At 43.4% G+C, this 23,263-nt stretch overlaps 1 protein-coding gene across 1 annotated transcript in view; it reads left to right on the plus strand.

Moving 5' to 3' along the window:
- GAA (alpha glucosidase) overlaps nt 1-23,263 on the plus strand; it is a 215,772-nt gene that overhangs the window by 125,210 nt on the left and 67,299 nt on the right. Inside the window, exons 11-14 of the mRNA XM_077459632.1 lie at nt 873-957; nt 15,448-15,565; nt 16,542-16,675; nt 16,767-16,918. Of these exons, the coding sequence (XP_077315758.1) occupies nt 873-957; nt 15,448-15,565; nt 16,542-16,675; nt 16,767-16,918 (489 nt within the window). The remainder of the gene's footprint in view (nt 1-872; nt 958-15,447; nt 15,566-16,541; nt 16,676-16,766; nt 16,919-23,263) is intronic.

The following is a 23,263-nucleotide window of genomic DNA, read 5'->3' on the forward strand; positions in this document are numbered from 1 at the left end:
AAAGCAAATATATAACAAAGTGCAGCGCTATTGATTAAAGTAATAATTAATACAAGTGAAATATTAAAGTGCAAATCATGCAAATAATGTCGATATTGGTGAACCATATAAATCAATACCGACAATTCAATAAGAAGAAATCAATAATAAACAAAATATCCATATGATTATATAAGTAAGTGACTTGAGTTCATGAAAAATCCTGGTGCACTGTGAGGTGAATTATTCATGAATAGTGAAGTAAGAAAACTTGACCACGTAAAACAACCACCACAGATAGACAGGAGGCTTACCAGAAAGCCAGTGACCACCCTTATTCAGGGGGGTCATACAAGGCTTGTTGAATCTATGATGAGTATTGATTTTACAAGCACAGCACTTGCCACACAAGTAATACCCCTTCAAGTCAAAAAGTTGGTCTAGTAGGTGAGTTGAAGGGGTAGAAGGATCACCAAATTTATATCAGTTGGTACAGGTCAAACTTACCCTATAAAAACATTTATCACATGCACGACAAAGTGTGTGGTCTACCTTCTCAGGTGCCCTTGTGAGGTGAGCACATATAGAGACCGGTGGAGGACACGGTGGTGTGCTTGATCACTTATTTTGGATATATATATATATATATCTCTATATATATATATAGATAGACATTTTCTTTGCATATTGCTAGATTATATAGATTGTTTTCACTTTTGATTATTTTCACCTAATTGATTAATTAATATACCCTGCTGCTCAGCTGGTGGTTGCACTTCACTATTTTAATTTTGCATACAATTACAATATTTCTTTTTGTTTTCACATCATAGAAAAATGCAGGAATTAAATTGAGCAATTGTGATTTGTGGCCTTTTTGTGCTTTGTTGTAGGACATGAATGAACCATCTAACTTTGTCATTGGCTCAATGGATGGCTGTCCAGATAATAAACTTGAAAACCCTCCATACGTGCCTGGTAAGATTTGCTAACATATTAAAGAACAGGGTAGTAGTTTTATACTCTGTCCTGTGTAGAGATAAGCTGGCTGGTTTAGCAGGGACTGGAGAAATTTCTTGTCAAAATTTTTATTGGTCATAGAGAGAGACAAAATTACATGATTGTCAGAGCAACCAACATGTGTACATACATCAATTGACATGTGAGAAAGCAGCTGTGTAAGTGCATTAAACGTTAAGTGCATATGCTTAAACATGAGAGCGGTGCTCAAGAATAACTTTGGCTTTTGAAAGCAAATGTCTGCTGGAGGCCTGTCCATCTATGCGAAGAAGGGCGGATACCCTGTTTGTGACTGTAATCAAGAAAATGACTAGAAAGGCGCTCAAGGTATAAGATATAAGAGAAGAAAGAGGAGGGAAAATAGCAAAGATGGGAGAGGAGAGCAAGCAAGTCCGGTTATGGGGAAGATGCACATTCCTCTATAGCTGGTTCCGGATAACTTACGTGAGGGGTGGGTCTTGGGGGGAAGAAAAAGGTGGGGAGGTTTGGTATCTGATGTTGTGGGTCCAAATAAAGTAAATAATAAAAAAAAAACAAATTAAGTGGGGAAAAAGAAATACATTTACCAAGGTAATAGGAGGGCATTATCAAAAACCGAAGGTAAATAATGCTTCACCCACGGTCGCCATACTTTCTCAAATTTACATTCTGGTCATTCTCAATAGCTGTCATTTTAGCGAATACAAGGGCCCTATTCATTCTATGTTTGGCCTCAGCCATAACTAAGGGGACAGCGTTGCCTAATGCCTCCCTGAATAATAAACACTGGGGATTTATAGCCAGCATATTTGATGTATGCTCACGGATTATCATAGAGAGAGGAAACCCATGTTAGGAAATGGCTCCCAAAACCCCAGCGTAGGAGGGTATATTGTAGATATGGCCAGGTAACTGAGTCAAAAGCTTTCCTGATGTCCAAGGATAGGAAGCATGTCGTGATGCATCTAGTTTTGGCAGCATGTGATAGGAGGAGAGCGAATTGAATATTATCACCAGCTTGACGAACGGGGACAAATCATGTTTGATCGCGATGGATTAGTTGGTATTCAAATGTGTCGCCTTGATTTTGGATAATAATTTGATGTCGAGATTCAGAAGGGAGATGGGACGATAGTTTGCCCTGCAGGAAAGGTAAGATCGTGGTTGGGTATCATGGAAATTATGGATGTTAGCATCTTGGATCTAAATGAGTGTCCCTTCAGCAGGGAGTTACAGGCACTTGTTAACATTGGCATCAGAATATTGGCAAACTGTCTGTAATAAATCGCAGAATATATGCCTGGTCTCTTATGCGGTTTTAGAGCTTTGCTGGCTTTTGCCACTTCCTCGTCTGTGATAGGACACTCAAGTGATTCTTGCTGCTGTTGTGTGAGTGGGGGAAGAGAGATCTGGGGAAAAAGGGCATCCGCAGCTGTGTTTTCCAAGTCTGGGGATGAGAAATAAAGTTTGATGAGGTTTGAACGGAATACTTCCAAGATTTTAACAGGATTGCTGGTATAGGTGTCTCGTACCGTTTTCAGTCGTAGATATTGTGGGGCGGTGTATTGCACGTAGCACTCAAGCCATAGGTGTGTCAGGTTTATTGGCTTTGAGATAAATTATATGTTGCCCTTTTACATATGAGTTTATCCACCGAGTCGGTGAGAAACAGATTGAAATCAAGCCGAGCCTTATCAAGACGGGATTTAGTGGTAGGATTAGGATTAGACTGGAAGTCATCATGACATGCGTTAAAATATGCTTCCCGTTTTAGAAATAGGTTCTTCTGGTCTCTTTTAAGGGATGCAGCCTGTTGAATCAGTTTGCCTCCAATTACAGACTTGTGAGCTTCCCATAACGTTATTGCTGAAATATCATCAGTAGCATTATGCGATAAGTATTCCTTAAGAGTTATTTCTATGTCTAGCCAGTGGGAGGGGTGGGTACGTGTTGAGTCACCAGGTGGTGTCATGTTCCTAGGAATCGGGGAGGTGACGGTTGTACACACTGCATGATGGTTCATCCAAGCGGGGTGATCACTGAAGAAATTATTTTGGAGACCATGCCTGTCATAACCAAAATGTGATCGATGCGAGAAAAAGATTTGTGAGGGTGCAAGTAATATGTGAAGTGTTTACTAATAGGGTTAACTTCACGCCACGTATAAACTTGGTGGTACCTGATGAGAAGATGTTGGAATGTCTGTTTTTTCAGGACCTTGTGGAAGGGGCAGGAGGGGACTTATCCAAGAATGGAAGAATGACCTGATTAGGGTCACCACAGAGTACTACCGTTCCAAATTTATGCGTGTCCACTACTTGCAGAAGATGTGAGAGAAAGGCTTTTGGGCGTTTATTTGGAGCATAATAGGACAAAATAGTGACCGCCGTGTCTGATATATAGCCCATGAGGATCAAATACCGGCCCTCTGGTTCTTTGGTTTTCATCGCTCCACACCATTCTCACTCACTTCGCAAATTAATGAAAATCCTGTGCTGTTTGGCAGTGGCTGAGGCTGCATAAAATTGAGGGTAGGAGGCGCTGAGGTATTTAGGAGTGTTTCTCGTGAAATTAGTTTCTTCTAGACAAATGAGTGAGCTTTAGCTGCTACAAAAGAGTGTAGTGTCTTGGTGCGTTTATGTGGGGTATTAAAGCCTTGAACATTCAAGGTCAGGATGTTTAAGGGGGCCATAGGTGGGGTAAGTTTGGTATAGTAGTCAGCTATGAATAAGCGCTAATTTTAGCGTGAAACGCGTCAGCATTTTTTTGCTTTATTTTCTTTATCCCTTTGCTGTTGTGATCTATATGATGTGAAGATTTTTTGAGTGGGAACAATAAAGGCATTACTTATTTTACCTGATCCGGAGTGCAGCTATCCAGAGTTTTTCTGTTCCTTTACATTTGGTATAGTAGGGGTGTAAATTGAACCCAGTTTAAGAACTGCGACTACCGTAGGAAAAAAGAAAGAAGAGGGGAGAAAAGGCATTGAGAAGAACATAGAGCCTGGGCCTAGGGGAGCATTCTAGGGGAGCGGTGTGTGGTCCCATAGAGGCTCGCAGACTACCGTCAGGGTCCTGCATAATAGGAGCAGGGAGCTGAGGGGAATAACTGTGGGCGCAATAGGTCCCAACAGGGGAACATCACCGGAAGAAAAAGGAAACATTGAATTACAAATATACTAGTAGCATGGCAATAGAACTAAAGGAGTTCCGCGGGGACCCGCTGCCCAAAATGAACTGAGGTGTGAGGCCGAGGCGCTGACCTTACTTAACTCAAATAAACGTAGGCAATGGTCAAATGTACATGATATGTGTTACTGGTCACTAAGCTTACTATCGGAGAGACCATCCTACTGAAGTTATGGTTATAGGCCCAGATGGCTAGTAGCCCCTTAACCATAAAGTCCCTGTTCTTAACCAACAATAAAGGTTCAAAAACTGAGTTTTGGCTCGAAACAGTCCAGACTGACGTGGACAGGGTGGGAAAAGATGGCTGGTTACAATAAGGAACCAGTGTCTACTAACAATTTTTTTTTTATAGGGGGGTAAGCCAATTAGGGTGGTCTTCATCATCTGAGGATGACACAAAAGGGGGTACATGGAGGCTGATACTTGTCACCTGGTCATAATCAGTCCATCGGGCCCTCAACGGATGCTGCGGGGTTGACAAAACGACCACGCTTGTAGAGGTTTCCATGGGCGTGATCTTGATCCACAGTTGCTGCTTTCTGTGGAGAACAAGAAGCTGAGCGTCTGCGGGGTGAATCCCTACTTGAAGTGTGATCCAGCAGGTCCAGATCTTGCAGGGCAGTCTTTAATTCCCCAGCTGTACAGCAGAATTATTTGGTCTCCAAGTGCGTGAAACGAACAAAGAATGAAAAGCCCCAGTAGAATGGGATCTGGTGTCGCTGTAGGATCTGGAGAAGTGGTTTCAGTGTGCGTCTCTTTGCTACCGTGAGAGGGAAAAGGTCAGCAAATATCTGATATGTGTATCCCTGGAAGACCAATGCATCCTTACCTCTGGCCGCTGCAAGGAGTTGTTCCTTTGTGCTGTAACAATGGAATTCTGCTATTATGTCCCTGGAAGGACCGTTAGTTTTGCTCGGGGCTAGGGCCCTGTGCACTCTATCCATTTCCAGTCTTTCAGGAGGGATGGCAGGTTGCAATTCCTGGAACAGGGTCGTCATAGTAGCTTGCAAATCCAGCACTGGCTCAGGTATCCCCCTGATTCGCAGATTTGAGCACCTGTCCCTGTTCTCCTGATCTTCTAATCGGGACTGTAACACTGAGTTTTCTTCCTTGAGATTCCCCAAATCTGCCTCATAGTCCTAAGTATTATTTTCCAAGTCATCAACCCTCACTTCCAGCTCAGCAGTTCTCTGTCCTAACTCCCTGATACCACAGGTCAGCTTGTCTGTGATGTGGTCAGAAGTTTGCTTGAGGGCTTTCTGCAGCATCTGCTTGAACATATCTGTGTGGATCACTGTCTGTGTGCTGCCTGTGTCAGAGTCTGAGTCATCGTTACTGACCTGGGCTGTGTGTGCAGTGAGGACTTGGCAGAGCACGGTGTGCTGGGCAGGGAGGAAGAAGCCTGTGCCATCTTAGTAGGTCTGGGAGGCTTGGTCAGGGTGTCTTTGATGTTCCTGGAGTGAACCATCGCTCTGGAGCCCCGAAAAACCATAGCTGCGGTAGTGGCGAACTGCCCATGGTCGATGGAGGCGGTGGGTACTGTGCTGGGAGCCGATGCGTGGCTGTGTATTTTCCAGTGAGGTTCTTTTTGGAGCAGAGCTCTAAATGGGCATGTCTGTCTCGCTCAGAGTCCGTGCATGCGCCCCGGACTGGAGGAATTTCAAGCAATCTATAGCCATTCTCATTTCAGAGAGAGAAGATGATCTAATGATCAGCTTCTCTTGATGGGACTGTTGGAAAATTTCACTTGATCAGCACTTGTAGCCAATGGCTGCAGAACTGATCTGTGTATTCTAATAGTGGAGGAGTCCCTGCTGTCAGAATACAATAGTGCAGCAGGAAGGATTCCTTTATCCACTTCGAATGTGTGAATATGGGAATCTGTTCAGTCGGATCGTAAAAAAAGTTCCATCTATGGCCAGCTTTACATACAGAGGAACTTCTAGATAAAATCTGACACTTTAAGCCCAGCCCTTTTTTTTTACAGTGCATCCTAAATTGAAAGTCAAGTGGTAAAAATACAGGCAAGTCCAACGTAAACCGCCCCTGCAACAAAAAAAAAAGATACTATAGAATCTTCAAAAATCAAATCACACATTCCTGTTGCAATGCTTTTTATTTCAGATAAGTAGCCTTGTAGGAGGCATTGCAGCAAAGAATCAAGTTGGTAATGTGGTACAGTCAGATTACACTGAGAAATTTGCTTTACAAAGTACTCATTAGGCATGGGATATACTAAGGCATCAATCAGTCTCTAAGTGTATAGAAAGATGGCAAAGGTTCTGGTATCAATGGAGGATTCCATCTCCATGTCATTCTGAACAGTGGTGGCACTGGAAATAGTAGAATCTTTGAACGTCATTGTAGCTAATAAGTCAAGAAAAGTCAATTGTAAGGCGCGTTAATTAGGAGTAAGGATTGCTGCAAATCGAAAAATCTACTTCAGCTTTAATACATCAGAATTACATTGCATCAGGTATTTTTTTGACTGAAATGGATACAGCAGTGATGGTATCTGCAATATATCAATGATGTGATTATTTTAAGTTCAAAAGAAAATTAGAAACCTCAACCACCAGTGCTAGCACAAGATGACACTTTGCACAATTGTACTGTGAACCATAGCTAATGTGTTAAAACCCCCTTGGAGAGGTAATTCATTGCAGCTGGGGCTCACACTGAATTGCACTGGCCATAATTCAGCTCAAGAGGACTGGCTATAAGAACAATTGATCGTATACATCCCACCTGTTGTCGCAGTGCATAATCATTAATCCCCCTCCTCTGCAGAGTAACCCTTGAAGAATCATTCCAGGTATGGATATTTTATACATAGTTACATTAATCCTGCTTGGACCAATGTATATAACATACCTGGCCAATGCCCCTGGAAGCTGGAAATCACTTAAAGCGAAGAGAAGCTTTGCTTGTTTACTTCCTCCCTCCCCTCCGCTGCCACAATTGGCACCTTTTGGGGAGAGCGGATACCAGTCAAAACTAGGTACCTTCTCCCACTTCTGGGTAAGATTGCCGCAATCCTTGTGTGGTGATCCTATGAAACTTTCTCAGATGGACCAATGTTACTATGTAATACCCATGCCTGAAATGCTTCTAGGGTAAACGTCTTTTTATTGTTTTGGATAGAGTAATAAAGGACTTAAATCTCCTGTCAGTTATTTTCAGGGGGTGTGGCTGGATGGAGGAGGGTGTGAGTGAGTGAGTGCAGAGCCCAGGAGTCTCACCTCCACCTGTCTCCACACCTTGCCTGGTTATGCCTGACCGGGGAATGTGCCATGTGAGAGACGCTGTTACCTTGGGCTGCTGCAGGAGATGAGCGTTTGTCAGCTACTTGCTCTCTAGTCTGCCCGGCTTTGTCCTCTTCTATCGCTTTTCTCCCCCTGTTTGGAGCTTCGTTGAAGGTTGTGTGCTGCTTGCTGCGGACCCCTCGGATTTGGTTGACAGCTGAATGGAGAGGAGGGGGGTGGCGTCTGAGATCGGATGTAGTCGGAGAAGCTGAAGGATCTCACAAGCGCCGCCGAGATCTACCGAAGCTACGGAAGCCGCCGAATACCTTCGAGGGGAGCCCCGCTGCGAATGGGATACCACGAGACCTTGGAGGCAGCCGATCAACGTGCAAATAAATTGATAAGCTGAATTGCTGGAGGAGCCAGCGTCTTGTACCCTCAGAACCCCAGAGGTCCTGACCCGCTTGAGAAGTACCTGAGTGAGCAGAGGGGGCCCCTCCATCACTCCATCAGCCCGATGGTAAAAGGGAGAAGGGGGGTGGGGGTGGAGGAGGAGGGGAGGAAGAAGAGAAAGGAAAAAGAAAGACAGTAATAAAAACAAGACTGTAAGATACAAGGAGCTCCCCCCCCCCCCCCCCCGATAGAAAAGTATAGGCGCACATTGTGCAGACTAAGAACTTTGCTGGGATAAGCCATATGACAGTGCCACAAGGCTGAAATCAAGCGCAGAAGGAGTAGGTGCAAGCAGTGGAAAGCGGGGGGGGGGGGCTGTTTGTGGAATTGGTGTCCCCTTTCCTTTGCCTTTCCCCTGCCTTCTTTCCCCCCTGCTGGAGGGGCTGGCCTCTATTGCCTATTGTCAGTAGTAACATTGAAATCCCTTTCCAGTTGGGGTATTGTCCTCCCTGTAAAGTAATAAATCACAACTTATATTAATTTTTTATATATTATGCTCGGCAAAAGGGCTACTGAGGACATGCCGCATCACGAGGGAAGTAAAAAAACCCGTTCAGCAAAAGAAAAAGAAAAAGGCGAATCAGGTGTCAGCGGCAAAACTTAAACGTTATGCTCATGTACCTCACTAATGAGGGGGGGGGGCAGCACCAGCTGGCGGGGCAAAAAAAACAGCAGGGAGCACTACTGGACAGGAGAAGCGGTAGTCAACCAACAATAAATCCCGCTACTCCATCCACTAGGAAAAACTTGAATAATATAGGCTCTGGGGAGGGAAAAATGGGCCAAACTTCAGCAAGCTCGGTAGACCGTCCCGTGTTAGATGAACCTACGTTGGGGGATATACTACAAGCTGTAAATGAGTGTAAAGATTCTATAATTAGCCTTGATAGTCAGCTGGATAGTATTAAAAATGAATTACTTTCAATGAGCCAAGTTTTGGGCACAGTGGAGAGAACTACTGCGCTGGAGGGTAGATTAAGCTCTGTGGAGGATGTGCTTTTTCCACTACAGCAAAAAATTACAGCGATGCAGAAGCAGATGGCTATGCAGGCAGCAAAAATCAATGAAATGGACAATAGAAGTCGCAGAAACAATGTGCGTTTGATAGGCCTGCCAGAGGGGAGTGAGGGAACCATCCCTATAGCTTTTTTGGAAGGTTGGCTGAGAGAGTTGTTTGGCGATACCACCTTTACGCCACTCTTTGGTATAGAAAGAGCCAATCGGGTCCCCTCTAGATTTTGGCAGTCCAAAGAACGCACCAGTCCACTACTCTTGAAACTTGTGAACCATAACGATCAAATGATTCTATTACGCATGGCTAGAGAACTGGGGAACATTTTCTATAGGGGAGCCAGAGTGTCGTTTTACCCAGACTTTTCGCCGGACCTGCAGAAGTTGAGGGCAGAGTATATCCCTATTAAGCGTACCATTCAAAAATATAAGATTAATTATGCATTTCTATATCCTGCCCAGCTTCGGGTGACTGCCTTGGGTTTGACTTTATTTTTCAATGCACCATTGGAGGTTGAAAAGTGGCTGGATGAACACAAAGGGGACTTGTAGGAAATAATTTGGAATTGAATTAAGTTTTTTTTTTGGTTTGTTTGTTTGTCAAATGAAAATTGTATTATTGGCGTTGTTTTTTAGAATAAGAGAGTAATATTACAAAGGAATAATGGGTTGTAGGGCAGTATATCATGGTATCTAATGTTTAAAGGGGGAGGGGAGGGGGGGAGGAGGGAAGAGGGTGAAAAGAAAAGAAGAAGGGGGAAACTTTTTTTCTCTCTCTTCCTTCCTATGGGAATGCATTAATTGGACATTCACTTTCTAGAATAAAATTGACCAACAGGTGATGGGGCCGCTCCTTTCCTCCCTATCCTCCTCTGTACTGGCTTTGACTTTAATTATGTAAATTAATAGAGTGACTATAGTATTGTGGAATGTTCGGGGCTGGGGCGATCAAAACAAAAGAGCAGCGGTCTTACTAGAGTTGGAAGGGAGGAGACCTGGTATAGTACTCCTCCAGGAGAAACATCTAACCCCAACCACAGCTTCCCAGTTAACTAACCGAAAGTTCCAGGCCTACTACCACTCCTTCTACTCCTATTCTAGGGGAGTGAGTGTTTTGGTTAGGAGGGGAGTGGAATTATCTTTGTAGGGAGTCTTCTATTGACAAGGAGGGTAGATATGTATTTTTATATTGCTAGATTGGCAAACAACCATATATATTAGCAAATATTTACATACCCCTGCCTTTTAAACCAGAGGTCCTGTATAAGTTATTTGCCTTTGGCCTGGACAAACCAGGAATCCCAATACTAGCCCTAGGTGATTTTAATGAGGTACTGGACAGGAGCCTGGTGGGTTCAAGTTAGAGGGGGAGAGCCAGCTGCAGTGACTTCTGTTGGAACTAGGATTGAGCGATTTATGGCGAGCACGGCATCCACAAGAAAGGCAGTACTCATGCCTTTCAAGCTCTTACCATACCCTTTCCAGAATAGACATGGTGCTAGGGAGTAGGGAGGTGATTTTGCTAGTACAAGATATAGAATGTGGGCCTAGAGGAGTCTCGGACCACTCGCCTGTGACCATCACCATAAGAACAGGGGGCGATACTTGCCCAGGGGAATGGAAGATCAACCCTTGTTGGCTTGAACTGATTGAGGATTCTAACCTACTGATAGCTAGGATAAGGGAATTTCTGCAAATTAATAGGGGCTCATCGACACACGGAATGGTATGGGATTCCCTGAAGGCCTACTTGAGAGGCCTGTTAATCCAGCAGGTGGCTATAACTACGAGGAAGACGAGGGAGCAGGAAAGAGTAATAAGAGAAGGGGCTGCTCAAGCAGAGAGACTGTATATAGAAGATCCGACCCCCGAGCGACAGAAGGAATGGTTGAATAGACAACAAGCCTATAAAATAATACTCATAAAAAGGGCGGAGAATAAACGCATAATTCAACGGCAGTATTATTTTGGTGAGGGGGAGAGAGTCGGCCGAACTCTCTCCCGCTTGATTGAGACCAACAAATCCCCCAATATGATCCAGGCAATTAAAAAACCGAAAGGGGATCTCACCACTCGCCCAACAGAGACAATAGAGGAACTGGGTAAGTATTACGAAGTCTTATATAGGTCCACTAAATGGGAGGGGGGGGGGGGGGGGCAGGAACGGTTAACTTCCCAAGTCAGTTGACAGTTCCATGTTTGTCGGACCAGGACAAAATAGACCTTGAGGCGCCAGTCATGTTAGAAGAGCTAAAAAGTGCAGTAGCAAGAATGCCCAACCAAAAGTCTCCAGGTCCGGATGGGCTGCCAGTAGTAATCTACAAGCGTGTTATTGCCAGAGCTTTTAGAAACATTGAATTGGGCATTGGAGGTGGGTAAACTTCCCAACTCGATGTCGGAAGCTAATATTACTTTAGTACCTAAGGAGGGGAAAGACCACTGCGAGGCTTCCTCATATCGACCAATTTCCTTGTTATGTTCTGATGTCAAGATCTTAGCCAAAGTTTTGCCGACCCATCTTAATAAATATATTCATAAATTAATACAGCAAGACCAGTCAGGCTTTATTTCCGGTAGGACAACGAGTACTAACATTAGAAGAGTCTTCTTAAATGTTCAAATTCCATCCGACAATGAAAGCCCCAAGGCCATTTTGGCCTTGGACGCTACCAAAGCCTTTGATAGCTTGGAATGGGATTATTTATGGGGAGTGTTAGAGCGTTTTGGCTTTGGCCCCTTATTCATTAGATGGGTAAAGCTACTTTATAATGAGCCCAGGGCAAAAATTAAAATGGGCACCATATTCTCCCCGGGCATTTCAGTTAGAGAGAGGGACGAGGCAGGGATGCCCCCTGTCCCCCCTCTTGTTTGCTTTGGCAATGGAACTCCTGTCGGTCCTGACGAGGGAGCGTCCGCATATCCAGGGGTTCCGACGCAATTCAGGGGAAGATAAAATTGCTTTATTTGCCGATGACGTTTTGTTTTTTATCGGGGATATAAATTCCACATTAAATACGGTGATACAAATGGTGGGGGAGTTTGGACAACACTCTGGGTTAACGATCAATTGGAACAAGTCAGCCTTATTAACACTGAATAAACTGAGGGATCAACCTCTCCCCACGATCCCCTATTTGGAAGTGGTATCTAAGCTGAAATACCTAGGTGTTTGGATCTCTCGGGATGTGAATCACTGTCACTATCATGTCAGGGACAACTTAGTGCCACTGTTAGCGAAACTAAAACAAAAAGTGGACATTTGGTGCCGTGTCCCTCTCTCCATGGCAGGACGCTGCAATTTAGTTAAGATGATCTGGCTCCCGCAAGTGCTATATATTCTCCATAATTCCACAATTTGGATTAACCAACAATGGTTTAAGAGAATTGAATCCTTATTTCGGAACTTAATTTGGAAGAAAGGCCAAGCAAGGATTGGCTTGCAAACATTGCAGCTTCCCGCCAGGAGGGGAGGAGTGGCTATTCCGCACCCGAGATTATACTTTATATCAGCTCAACTCCAGCATATGGTAGGGGGTGGGATCCTGGGTAGCGAGTCCTCCAGCAATAAAATGGTGATCGAAGGAGCACCCCATAACCTACTAGTTGAGGTATTGGAGGCTAACTCTTTCGCCCATAGGTGTCCCACCATTGACTTAATGAGCAAAGTGTGGCAGGTAACAAAATCGCTGATGGTATATATCGGTGTGACCGAGTATACCACGCTGTGGTACAATAAGGAACTTAGATGAAATAGCAAACATAGAAAGACCTTGAGAATGGGAAATCCAGGGAATTAGAAGGTTGACCCAATTATACAAAGGCAATCTTATGAAGCCGTTTGAAGCCCTCAGACAAGAATTTAACATCTCAAGCAGGGCTTTCTTTAAATAGTTACAGATTAGGCATGGAATCCAGGCTCAATTCAAGTCTTTAACTATGAAAAGGGTGAAAACCCCTCTACTTCAGGAAATAGTCAAACGTAGGTCAGGGAAAGCTTGATCTCTAAAATATATGCCAAGTTGGGAGATAAAAATCTAAGCGGAAAAGGACCCGATAAGAGTAGAATAAGATGGACCAGAGGCTCAGTGGCAATAACCCAGGAACAATGGGGGAAGATTCTAGCACAAGGGAGCCTGGTCTCAATATCCCCCTGTCCCATTTACATTTTATGTATAGAGTTTATTACACTCCTCAAAGAATGTATAAATTTGGAGTGATACCTAAAGATGAATGCCCTAGGTGTGGAGCATCAGGGGATTTGCTTCATATGGTATGGAAATGCCCAAAATTGTTCAGATACTGGGTGTAAATAGTTGAGAGGATAAATAGAACCTTTGGTACCATATTGAAGCCAGAGGCAAAGCTTTGTTTTCTGGGAAGTTTCAAGGAGGGCAGGATTCAAACCCCAATAAAAATAGCAGTGTTAAGATGTCTAAACCAGGCTAGGCGATTAATAGCATTGAACTGGCAGTCTAAAATATCCCCCTCCTCGGCAGAATGGATTAGTCATTAGCTCTATGATCTGGTGTGGTATATTAAGCAAAATAACTTAAAGAAATTTGAGGGCCTATGGAGCCATTGGCTGAATGAGATGGGCTGTTCGTTGGGGGGGGATGTCGGAGGGGTAGCTTGTGCTACTGCCCCATTAACTCCTGGTACGTTGATGGGGGGAGGGGCGGAGGGAGAGGAAGGAACCTCTCCCCCCTTCTAGGTACTAGTGGGCTGCATATTCGGGTATATCAGACAGACAAGTTGAGGACTCCCGCCCCCTCTAGCTTCGCCGGCGCCCTGTTCCATCACTCCCATCCAGTGGAGCAGAAACTCGACTGGGGTCAAATTGGTACTCTTGGTGTACATTCGGGGGGAGGGGAGGAAGTTGAGTTCAAGATAAGGGTATGACCACAAAAGGGGTTTATGGCTTTTTATATTATTGTGGATAAATGTGTGTGATGGCTATTACTTAGCTCCAATAGAATTATTGTACACATGTATTTGTTAACCAATAAAAATGGATTGAAGTAAAAAAAAAAAATCTCCTGTCAGTTAATTTTTGCTGTTAGTACCCCATCACAGAGGTTTTCCTTTACTTCCTACCCTGAAAATGCAGTCAATTTTAGACAGTTATTTCTCCAACAATTGTGTCTCCATTGAAAGATTTCCATTACATTCCTGTTCTGATGATCACTCAAAATGTTGTATCTTACTGTCAGTCTCCAAGACAAATTGAGTGTGTGACTATTGCCAGTGAGGACACAGCGTAATAAAAACCAGATGAAAACATCACAGCACCTGTCCTCAATACTCCTCCTAAAACCCTTAAGTCCTAATGCAATCAGTGAGGTAGCTCTTGGAAAAAGTTATGCAAAGATCATATTGCCTTGATAGGTATATATCAGTCTATAGGAATGATCATATCATAATCCTTTAGCCAGGACATTAGATGGGCTCTAACAACCAGTACAATAGTATTCTCCTGCGCTCAAGAGTGGTGTAATGGAAATGGATATATCACAGGTTCTTGGTGAATCAGAGAAAAGCACAGGTTTAGTTGCCCTCCAAGCATCGGAGGGAACCACTGTAAAACAAAGAAAAGAGTGCACACCAACCTTGTGCATTACTTATGTAGTATTTTGTATAAAAAGAGATTTACTCACAAACATATTCAAGATAAAAGCATTTCACAGTCCATAGTAGACACAAAACAACCAGGTCACCGAGACTGTTATGAGCAGATCAAAGGACCTTCCAGAAGCCTGACGCATTTAGAGGGGTGATCCCCTCTTCCTCAGAGCCAATCTTTGGCAAGGTTGGTGCGCCCTGTTTTCTTTGTCTTACATTACATGGGCTCTATGTGACTTGCTACAGCTTCTAATGCACAGTGTGAGATTCTCACAGAGTGCAGTGAAATGATTAAGCAATTTCAGTACAAGAGAAGTGCCTGTACAACTGTGCAAGACTGAAGGGAAGGCTATAATTCAGCTTTACCAATCTTCTTATACTATGTGTGTAGTTACCATTGTATGTATGGACGTCTCTAAGCCCTTGTACACACGATCAGACATTCTGACCACCAAATCCATTGGATTTTGTCCGACGGATTTTGTCCAAAACTGTTGCATACACAGAGTCGGACAAAGTTGTCGGAAAATCCGATTGTACATAACGTGATGACGTTATTTCATTACGACGGGACTACGTTCAGGCTAGTAGCCAATAGCTTTGGTCTAGGAATTTGATCTGAGCATGCGTGTCCGTCAAAGTAGGCTACACATGATCGGAGTATGTCCGATCGGAGCATGTTGTCGGAAAATTTTATAGACAAGTTGGAAAACTTGGTCCGTCGGATATTCCAACGGAAACAGTCCAATGGAGACCACACACAGTCGGATTATCCAACAATACGGTCCGATCGGACACATTCCGTCGGAATCTCCGACCGTGTGTACAAGGGCTAAGAGTTCCCAAAAAAGAGGACAGGCTCCCTTTTAGCTATAAAGCTATATATCTTTTAACCTCTACTGTTGCTCATGTAGTGCTTGTTTCTTGACACATATTGTTTTATGTCATTGCAGCTGTGAAAGGTGGTACCCTGCGCCACGCTACCATTTGCACCTCTAGTCAGCAGAACATCTCCTCTCACTACAACCTTCATAATTTGTATGGTCTCTCAGAAGCAATTGCATCATACCAGTACGTGAGAACCAGAAAGAACACAAAAATACTTGATTAAATACTGCATTTATATGATGTATATTTAGAGTAGAAATGTAAACCTCTTCTGTTTAGCATGCATGCAATAAAAGTGCAATAAATTCTCTGGTCAGCACTGAGAAGCTCATCATAGGATCCGGAAGACAGGCAGCCACACACAGTTGTAACATAACCTTCTTTGGCTCTCGTTCTCCTGCTCTTTCCTCTACCCGCACTCCATCCTGTCTGCTGCCGCAGGGAGTGTAGATGGAGAGCGGGGGAAGGAAAAACCAGGAGAACTAATCCCGAGGAAGGTTATGTTACAACTTTGTGTGGCTGCTCGTCTTCCCGATCGTATGGTGAGCTTCTTAGTGCCGACTCCTGAGGATCATGTCTTTATACAGCTGGCCGCAGTGCACAACTAGCCAAGGAGAGGAGGTGAGTGCTGTGGGGGGGGGGGACCACAGAAGGAAGGGGGAGGGGGGGGGCAGCGCGGTTCGCTAGCAGGAGGTAGAGGTGGAGAAGCAGGAGGATTGGTACCAGCTGTAGCACCCCCCTCAATGCCGTGTCCAGGGCAGATACCACCCCCCTAGTTTCGGCCCTGTGCATACACATTGACTACTAACTGCCACAGCTGTAGTCTTAACATGACAACTAGGTATTCTAAAATAATAATGGATTGTACTTATTATATCTAGAATTTTAAAGTGTTATACTCTGTGAGAGAAGTAAATACAGACAGTATAGGATTTCTCCACCCTTTCTTGCTACTGCTTGGATAAGCTGTTGGTCATGCCTAATATTTGGGTGCTTAATAGAGATGTTAACAAAAAAAGAAAACTGGATTTCAAAGAGAAACCATTGAAAATACGATATATAAATTATTATTTTTTTTTTAATGGAATGTGTTGTTATTGTTTGATGATTCAACTCATTTCATGACCTCTTCTAATGAAACTTTGTTGCTGTTTACTAGTGCTTTAGTGAAGATCCGTGGGAAACGCCCCTTCATCATCTCTCGGTCCACATTTGCTAGCCATGGGCACTTTGCTGGTCATTGGACAGGGGATGTTTACAGCACCTGGGAACAGCTATATTACACGATACCAGGTAAAATCTGTTCACAGCTGCCATTATAATATGTCAAATCCTTATATAACTAATATGGAAGTTTACAGTAGTTCCACTGTTTTTGTTACAGCCATATTGCTATTCAATATGTATGGAGTTCCTCTGGTTGGGGCAGACATTTGCGGATTTGTTGGAGATACCACTGAAGAGCTTTGTGTGCGATGGAGTCAGCTTGGTGCTTTCTATCCATTCATGAGAAATCATAACAGTCGTGATTCTCGGGTAAGGTGACGGCAGTGGATTATATTTAATACCTATTTTCCTAGTCCAAAATAGAAATAAATTTGGGCATCCTCCAAACTACTCTCCACCTGAAATTGCACTTTTTTTTACACTAATGAGTCATGCACGCCCATAGGTGTGTGCAGGGGGTGTGCCTGGGCACACCCTAATCTCTATGTGCAGTGCTGATTCCCCCTACTGCCCTTTCAAATCAATTCAATATTTGGTGTGACCACCCTTTACCATCAAACCCCATTCAATTGTTTAGCTATGAGTAAGCACTGATTACGGTGCGAAACGCGCCAGTGTTTTCCTGTACCCTGTTATTCCTTTTGCTGTGGATTTTTTGATATTGTTTTGATGTGTTTCAATTAAAGTTGGGAATTCAACACTTTTTCCAGTGTGCAGCTATCCAGAGTTTTGTCCTGCTTGTTTGCTCAGTGTGTGTGTAATGGTCAGCACCTGGGGCTCATCAATAGGAGACAGAGCTTCAGTCCTCGAGGATTACTTTGGAGCGGTGGTTCATCCTTTCTACCCATCAATTGTTCTACACTTGTGCACAGTGGCACCATTTGTGGAAGGTTTTGGCGGAATTCCAATTTGGACCCCAATTTGTTCAATGGTTAAAATTATTATATGAGAGACCAAGGGCCAAGATAAAAATTAATGGGGAGTGTACTTAGTGGATCCATTTGGAGAGGGGAACAAGACAGGGGTGCCCTTTGTCTCCCCTGCTTTTCGCCATCGCCATGGAGCCACTGCCTATTGCATTAAGAACCTCCCAGGGGGTACAGGGATTCAAAAGGAAAATGGGAGAGGAAAAGGTTGCCATGAATGCAGACGATGTTTTGCTATTTCTCAGGGATACTCAGTCTTCCTTGAAGGCCGCTATGGGGTTGGTGGAAGATTTTGGACAGTTTTCCGGGCTCGAAATTAATTGGGAAAAATTGGTACTCCTCCCAATAGACCCTCTAACAGAATCACTCCAGCAACAGGCATCCCAAATTAGGGTAGCTGGCCAAATGAAATACCTGGGCATAAATATAACAAGGGATCCAGGACAATCTATAGCAGGAAACGTAGTCCCATTTGGCAAAACTGAAGCAGAAGAGTAGGGTGTGGAGCTGCCTGCCTCTCTCGGTGGTTGGGCGGTGCAATTTAATCAAGATGGTGTGGATGCCGCAAATACTATATGTAATACATAATTCCCCTGTATGGATTCCAAAACATTGGTTTAAAAAACTAGACAGTGTTTTCAGGGAGTTAATTTGGAAGAACGGAGCGGCCAGGATCCACCTACAGACGCTGCGGCGGCCGAGAGAGGCGGGAGGCCTGGCATTGCCAAGTCCAAGGCATTACTTTTTGGCGGCACAAATTCAGTATCTGAGGGGAAGCAACTTATCGGAAGAAAAGGAGGTAGGAAATAGGTTGCTGCTGAATGACACCGGACATAGTACAGCAGTGGAGGCAATGGAAGCGGACTCTTTTAGATCTAGATGCCCAACAACACAGTTAATGGTGAGGATCTGGGAATCCGTCAAGGCCATGTTGGGTTATGGCGGATTTTCTGAGTTTTCCCCTTTATGGGGCAATAAAAACTTAAAGGAACTTAAGGTAATGGGGAAAATAGAGGAGTGGGACCAGAAAGGTATCCACTACCTAACACAGTTATATAGGGCAGGGACACTGAAATCATTTCAGGAGATAAGTGGAGAGTATGAGATTTCAAACCGACTATTTTATAGATACTTACAGGTCAGGCATGCCTTGGATAAACAATTCAGTGGGAAGGAACCAGAGTGGAGTGAAATGCCTCTTCTAAGGAAACTGGTAAATGCCAGAACATCCAAAGGGCTAATATCAAATATGTATAAGCATATAATGGAAGCAGGACAGGAAGGAGAGGTGGAACCCGGTAACAAGTGTAAGTGGGAGAAAGACGTGGGGACAATAACAGAGGAGCAATGGAAGTGGGTCCTGGCACTAGGACCTAAGGTCTCGCTCTCCTCTTCGCAAATTATGTTCCACTTATATCTGGTACACAGGGCTTACTACACACCTGCAAAATAGTTTTTGTTTGGAAGGAGGCCAAATGCAGAATGTCAAAGATGTGGGGATAGAAGGGGAGACCTGGTGCATATGATTTGGCGATGTCCCAAACTGTATAGGCATTGGAGAGGAATAATGGGAAAAATAAATTCTGTGTTTGGGACATAATTGTACACAGAGGCTAGGGTGTGTATTTTGGGCTTAATAGAAGAGGAGGGTGTACCAGGACCCACACAGATAGCAATAACTAGATGCTTGTTTCAAGGAAGAAACTATCACGCTAGAAAATGTAAAAAAAAAAATTTTTTTAAAAGCTGCAACTAAACACCATCAAATATCCTTATGGCAAACGTGAAATAATATACAAATAAAGTTAGCTACAAAATGTGAAATGAGAGAAATCACAATGAAAATGTAAAAACCTCACAAATAAAAAAGGCAGATTAGACCATCAAATGAATTGTCCTTTCTAATTCAAGTGTAATAAAACACAATATAATACTAGTGTCCTTGATAAGAATAATACAGATGAGAGAAATATTCAGATGAACCCCTCAAGTGGTATTCAGCAAAAAACAAATCCTTCCAGTGATGGTATCCAAGGGTCCTTACCGGATCAGTTGGACTCCCTTATGAGTGGAGTCGGCTAGGCAGGCAGACACAGCCCTCTGCGGGGACAACTGGAACTTCTGTGTACACAAACTCCGCCAGCGAAATCCAGAAGTAAAGGAGGGGACACGAACAGCGGTAGGCGGTACACTGATAGATTGACACGCAAACTCACCAATTGCTACTGTCCTGTCTATGGGAATGTTTGGCCATTTATTCAGAAGCACATTTGTGAGGTCAGGCACTGATGTTGGACAAGAAGGCTTGGCTCACAGTCTCAGCTCTAATTCATCCTAAAGGTGTTCTATCAGATTGATGTCAGGACTCTGGGCAGGCCAGTCAAGTTCCTCCACCCCAAACTTGCTCATCCATGTGCGTGTGCAGGCAGGCATCCTAATACTTTTGGTAATATAGTATATTTTGAACTTTTACTCATCAGTCCTGAACACTTGCTGCCATTTTTCTGCACCCCAGTTCCTATGTTTTTGTGCATAGGATGTGAAAACATTCATAACATGTTACATGTTATGCCCTGAATATGGGTGTAACATATTCTGAAAGGTGAACTTATCCTTTAAATAGATAATATGAGATACAGCAAGTTTCATTTACACTTGTAATTATTTTTGCTCTGCCAATAGTGTGTTTTTTTTCCCCCTAATTTGGTGAAGACTTGGCATTTATCTATGGTCAGAATACAAATAACTTAATGTCTTCATTGAATTTCCTTTAGTTATAGCCACTCCTAAAAATTAGAATGATCCTGAAGTCTGTAAATTTACTTTCTCTTATGTTCATTGAGAAACAGTTTTTATTGAAGATCTATTATAAACAATGGGTTCTTTCCTTCAGACAGAAGATTTTTATTTTCCAGTATAACTTCCTCCCTTAGGTATCTGTCTGGGTGTGTACCTCACTCTTGTTGAGTGGTTTGTTCGTGGCAGTTTTTTTTATTGTACAGTGATATTCAGTTTCTACTGGGTAACATGGCTAATTTCAAGATGAGGCCTGTACATCCACTGCTATCTCACTTCTCATGTACCCTTTTGCGTGTGCTGGTTTTCACACCACCACGAAAGCTTTCAAAGTTGCTTCACTTTGCCATCTGTACAGTTGCCCCAGGTGCATCTGCCCCTGCTATCTCACCTAATAAGTTACCCCTCTGCCCCTTCTTCCTCATTTACCCTGGAATCCCTGACTTCAGTTATGGATAGTGTTTGTAACTAAGATTTTAGGGTATTTCGGTTTTTGACAGCAGAGTGTCTGGGAAACATTCAACGCAGTCACCTGTTTCTTAAGACTTGTCTGAAGGTGAGGTCCTGGAATCATAAGATCTTGACAATAGTTTTTCTATTCCTGAGGATAAAACAATTTTTCTTTCTTTCCCTTTCTTGTGAAAAGGCGTTTGTTTCAGCTCTAATTCAGGCAGTTTGTGAAAATCTTAAATTTAAGACTATCCTGCCTCCTTTTCTGAAATCTCAGTTGTTTTTGATGTTTTCATATGCAAAAGCTACATGAAAAAATATTTCCATACTAACAATAAGTAATGCTTTTATTAAAAACCAATTGGCAACTTACATAAAACTGAGATATAAATGCATATCTGTGTATCAACAGCCATGGTAGCCGGTTAGCCCGATGTCATCTGCCATGTCTGAAGGATGGATGGTAATCCTGTAGCTGGTAGGCTCGTAAATTAATGCAGAAGCACTAGTGAATCACAGTGGCAACCAGCGTGAAATGCAGGAGTCATCAGACCAAAAGTGACATCAACAGGGAGTCTGAAAAGGCAATGGACAATGGGGTGATACATTTCAAAGTATCCACTTCTTTGTCAGTCCACTTCTGTTTAACTATATATATATATATATATATATATATATATATATATATATATATATATATATATATATATATACACATGCAAACGACAGCACCACATGACCCTTTGATAACGTTTTGTCAAAACGCATCAGTGTGGAGAATTTGGTACTGATGTCACGCCACTGCTTGATTCTGGGTCGACTCTTGTTTTATTGTTCCAATAAATACTACCCCATTGGAACCTTTTTTATGGCTCTTGGTGAGCTTCATTTACCTGTAGCTGAAGGGTTCTTGAGGAGAGAATTTTTGAGTCCCTATGCTGTTACATTCCTTGCTGGATCAGAATACTACTTTGGGCTTTTTTGCTGCTGAGATGGCAGCTACTCGCTCCGGTGAGTTTGAAATTCACTTGGTGTTGGGAGTGTCAGAAACCATGAATCAGACAGAAGTACAATTAACCACTTACAGACCGGACCATTTTGCTGGTCAAAGACCAGACCACTTTTTGCGATTCGGCACTGCGTCGCTTTAACTGACAATTGCGCGGTCGTGCGACGTGGCTCCCAAACAAAATTGACGTCCTTTTTTTCCCACAAATAGAGCTTTCTTTTGGTGGTATTTGATCACCCCTGCGGTTTTTATTTTTTGCGCTATAAACAAAAATAGAGCGACAATTTTGAAAAAAACGCATAATTTTTTACTTTTTGTTATAATAAATATCCCCCAAAAATATATAAAAAAATTTTTTTCCCTCAGTTTAGGCCGATACGTATTACTTCTACATATTTTTGGTAAAAAAAAAATCGCAATAAGCGTTTGATTGGTTTGCGCAAAAGTTATAGCGTTTACAAAATAGGGATAGTTTTATAGCATTTTTATTAATAATTTTTTATTATGTTTTTTTTTTACTAGTAATGGCGGCGATCAGCGATTTTTATTGTTACTGCGACATTGTGGAGGACCCATCGGACATTTTTGACACATTTTTAGGACCATTGTCATTTATACAGTAATCACTGCTATATAAATGCAGTGATTCCTGTGTAAATGACACTGGCAGTGAAGGGGTTAACCAGTGGGTGGCAGTGTAGGGGTTAAGTGTTCCTAGGGGTGTGTTACTAACTGTGGGGGGGTTGGGCTTTCATTTAGTGTACACTGATCTCTGCTCCAATCACATGGAGCAGAGATCAGCGTCACTAGTTGCTAGGCAGAATGGAGAAATTCTGTTTACACGGCATTTCCTCCATTCAGCCGTCCCGTGAGACGATCGCGGGATGCCCACGGCGATCGAGTCCACGGGTCCCGCGACCGGACTCACGGGGGTCCCGAGCCAGCACGGGAGCGTGCTGCTGGCGGCACGCTCCCGATGGCAGGGCGGCATTGAATATTGGACGTACCTGTACGCCAATATGCCTGCCGGTGCCATTCTGTCAACGTACATCGTCGTGCGCTGGTCGGGAACCGGTTAAAATCACACTTGTTTATTAAATAAAAATAAAAAGGTAAATAGAAAAAGCATAGTCAAAGCATAGCCAGAGTCCAGTAACCGGATCGAGTAGTCAGCCAGGCCAGAGTTCAATAACCAGGAGCGGGTAATCAGCCAAGCCAGAAATCGGGATCCAAGTAGAGCAACAGCAAGCAGGATAAGGAGCCAGAAGGGATGTCAGCAAGCCAGTCTTTAAACAGAACCGCAGGAGATGGTTTCTTGTGATGTGACCAAGGCGAAGGCAGAGGTGAAGTGAGCTGGACAGCTTTAAGTAGGCAGGTCAGACGAGCATGATCAGGAACAGCTGGTAACCGTGGAGAGAGATGAGAGCTGGCAATTAGCTGACAGCTGAGCAACCAGCCCAGAGAAGGAAGGGC

Source organism: Lithobates pipiens, unplaced genomic scaffold, assembly GCF_037356315.1.
Source record: "Lithobates pipiens isolate NorthernLeopardFrog02 unplaced genomic scaffold, aLitPip1_a1.2 Scaffold_28, whole genome shotgun sequence".
NCBI lineage: Eukaryota > Metazoa > Chordata > Amphibia > Anura > Ranidae > Lithobates > Lithobates pipiens.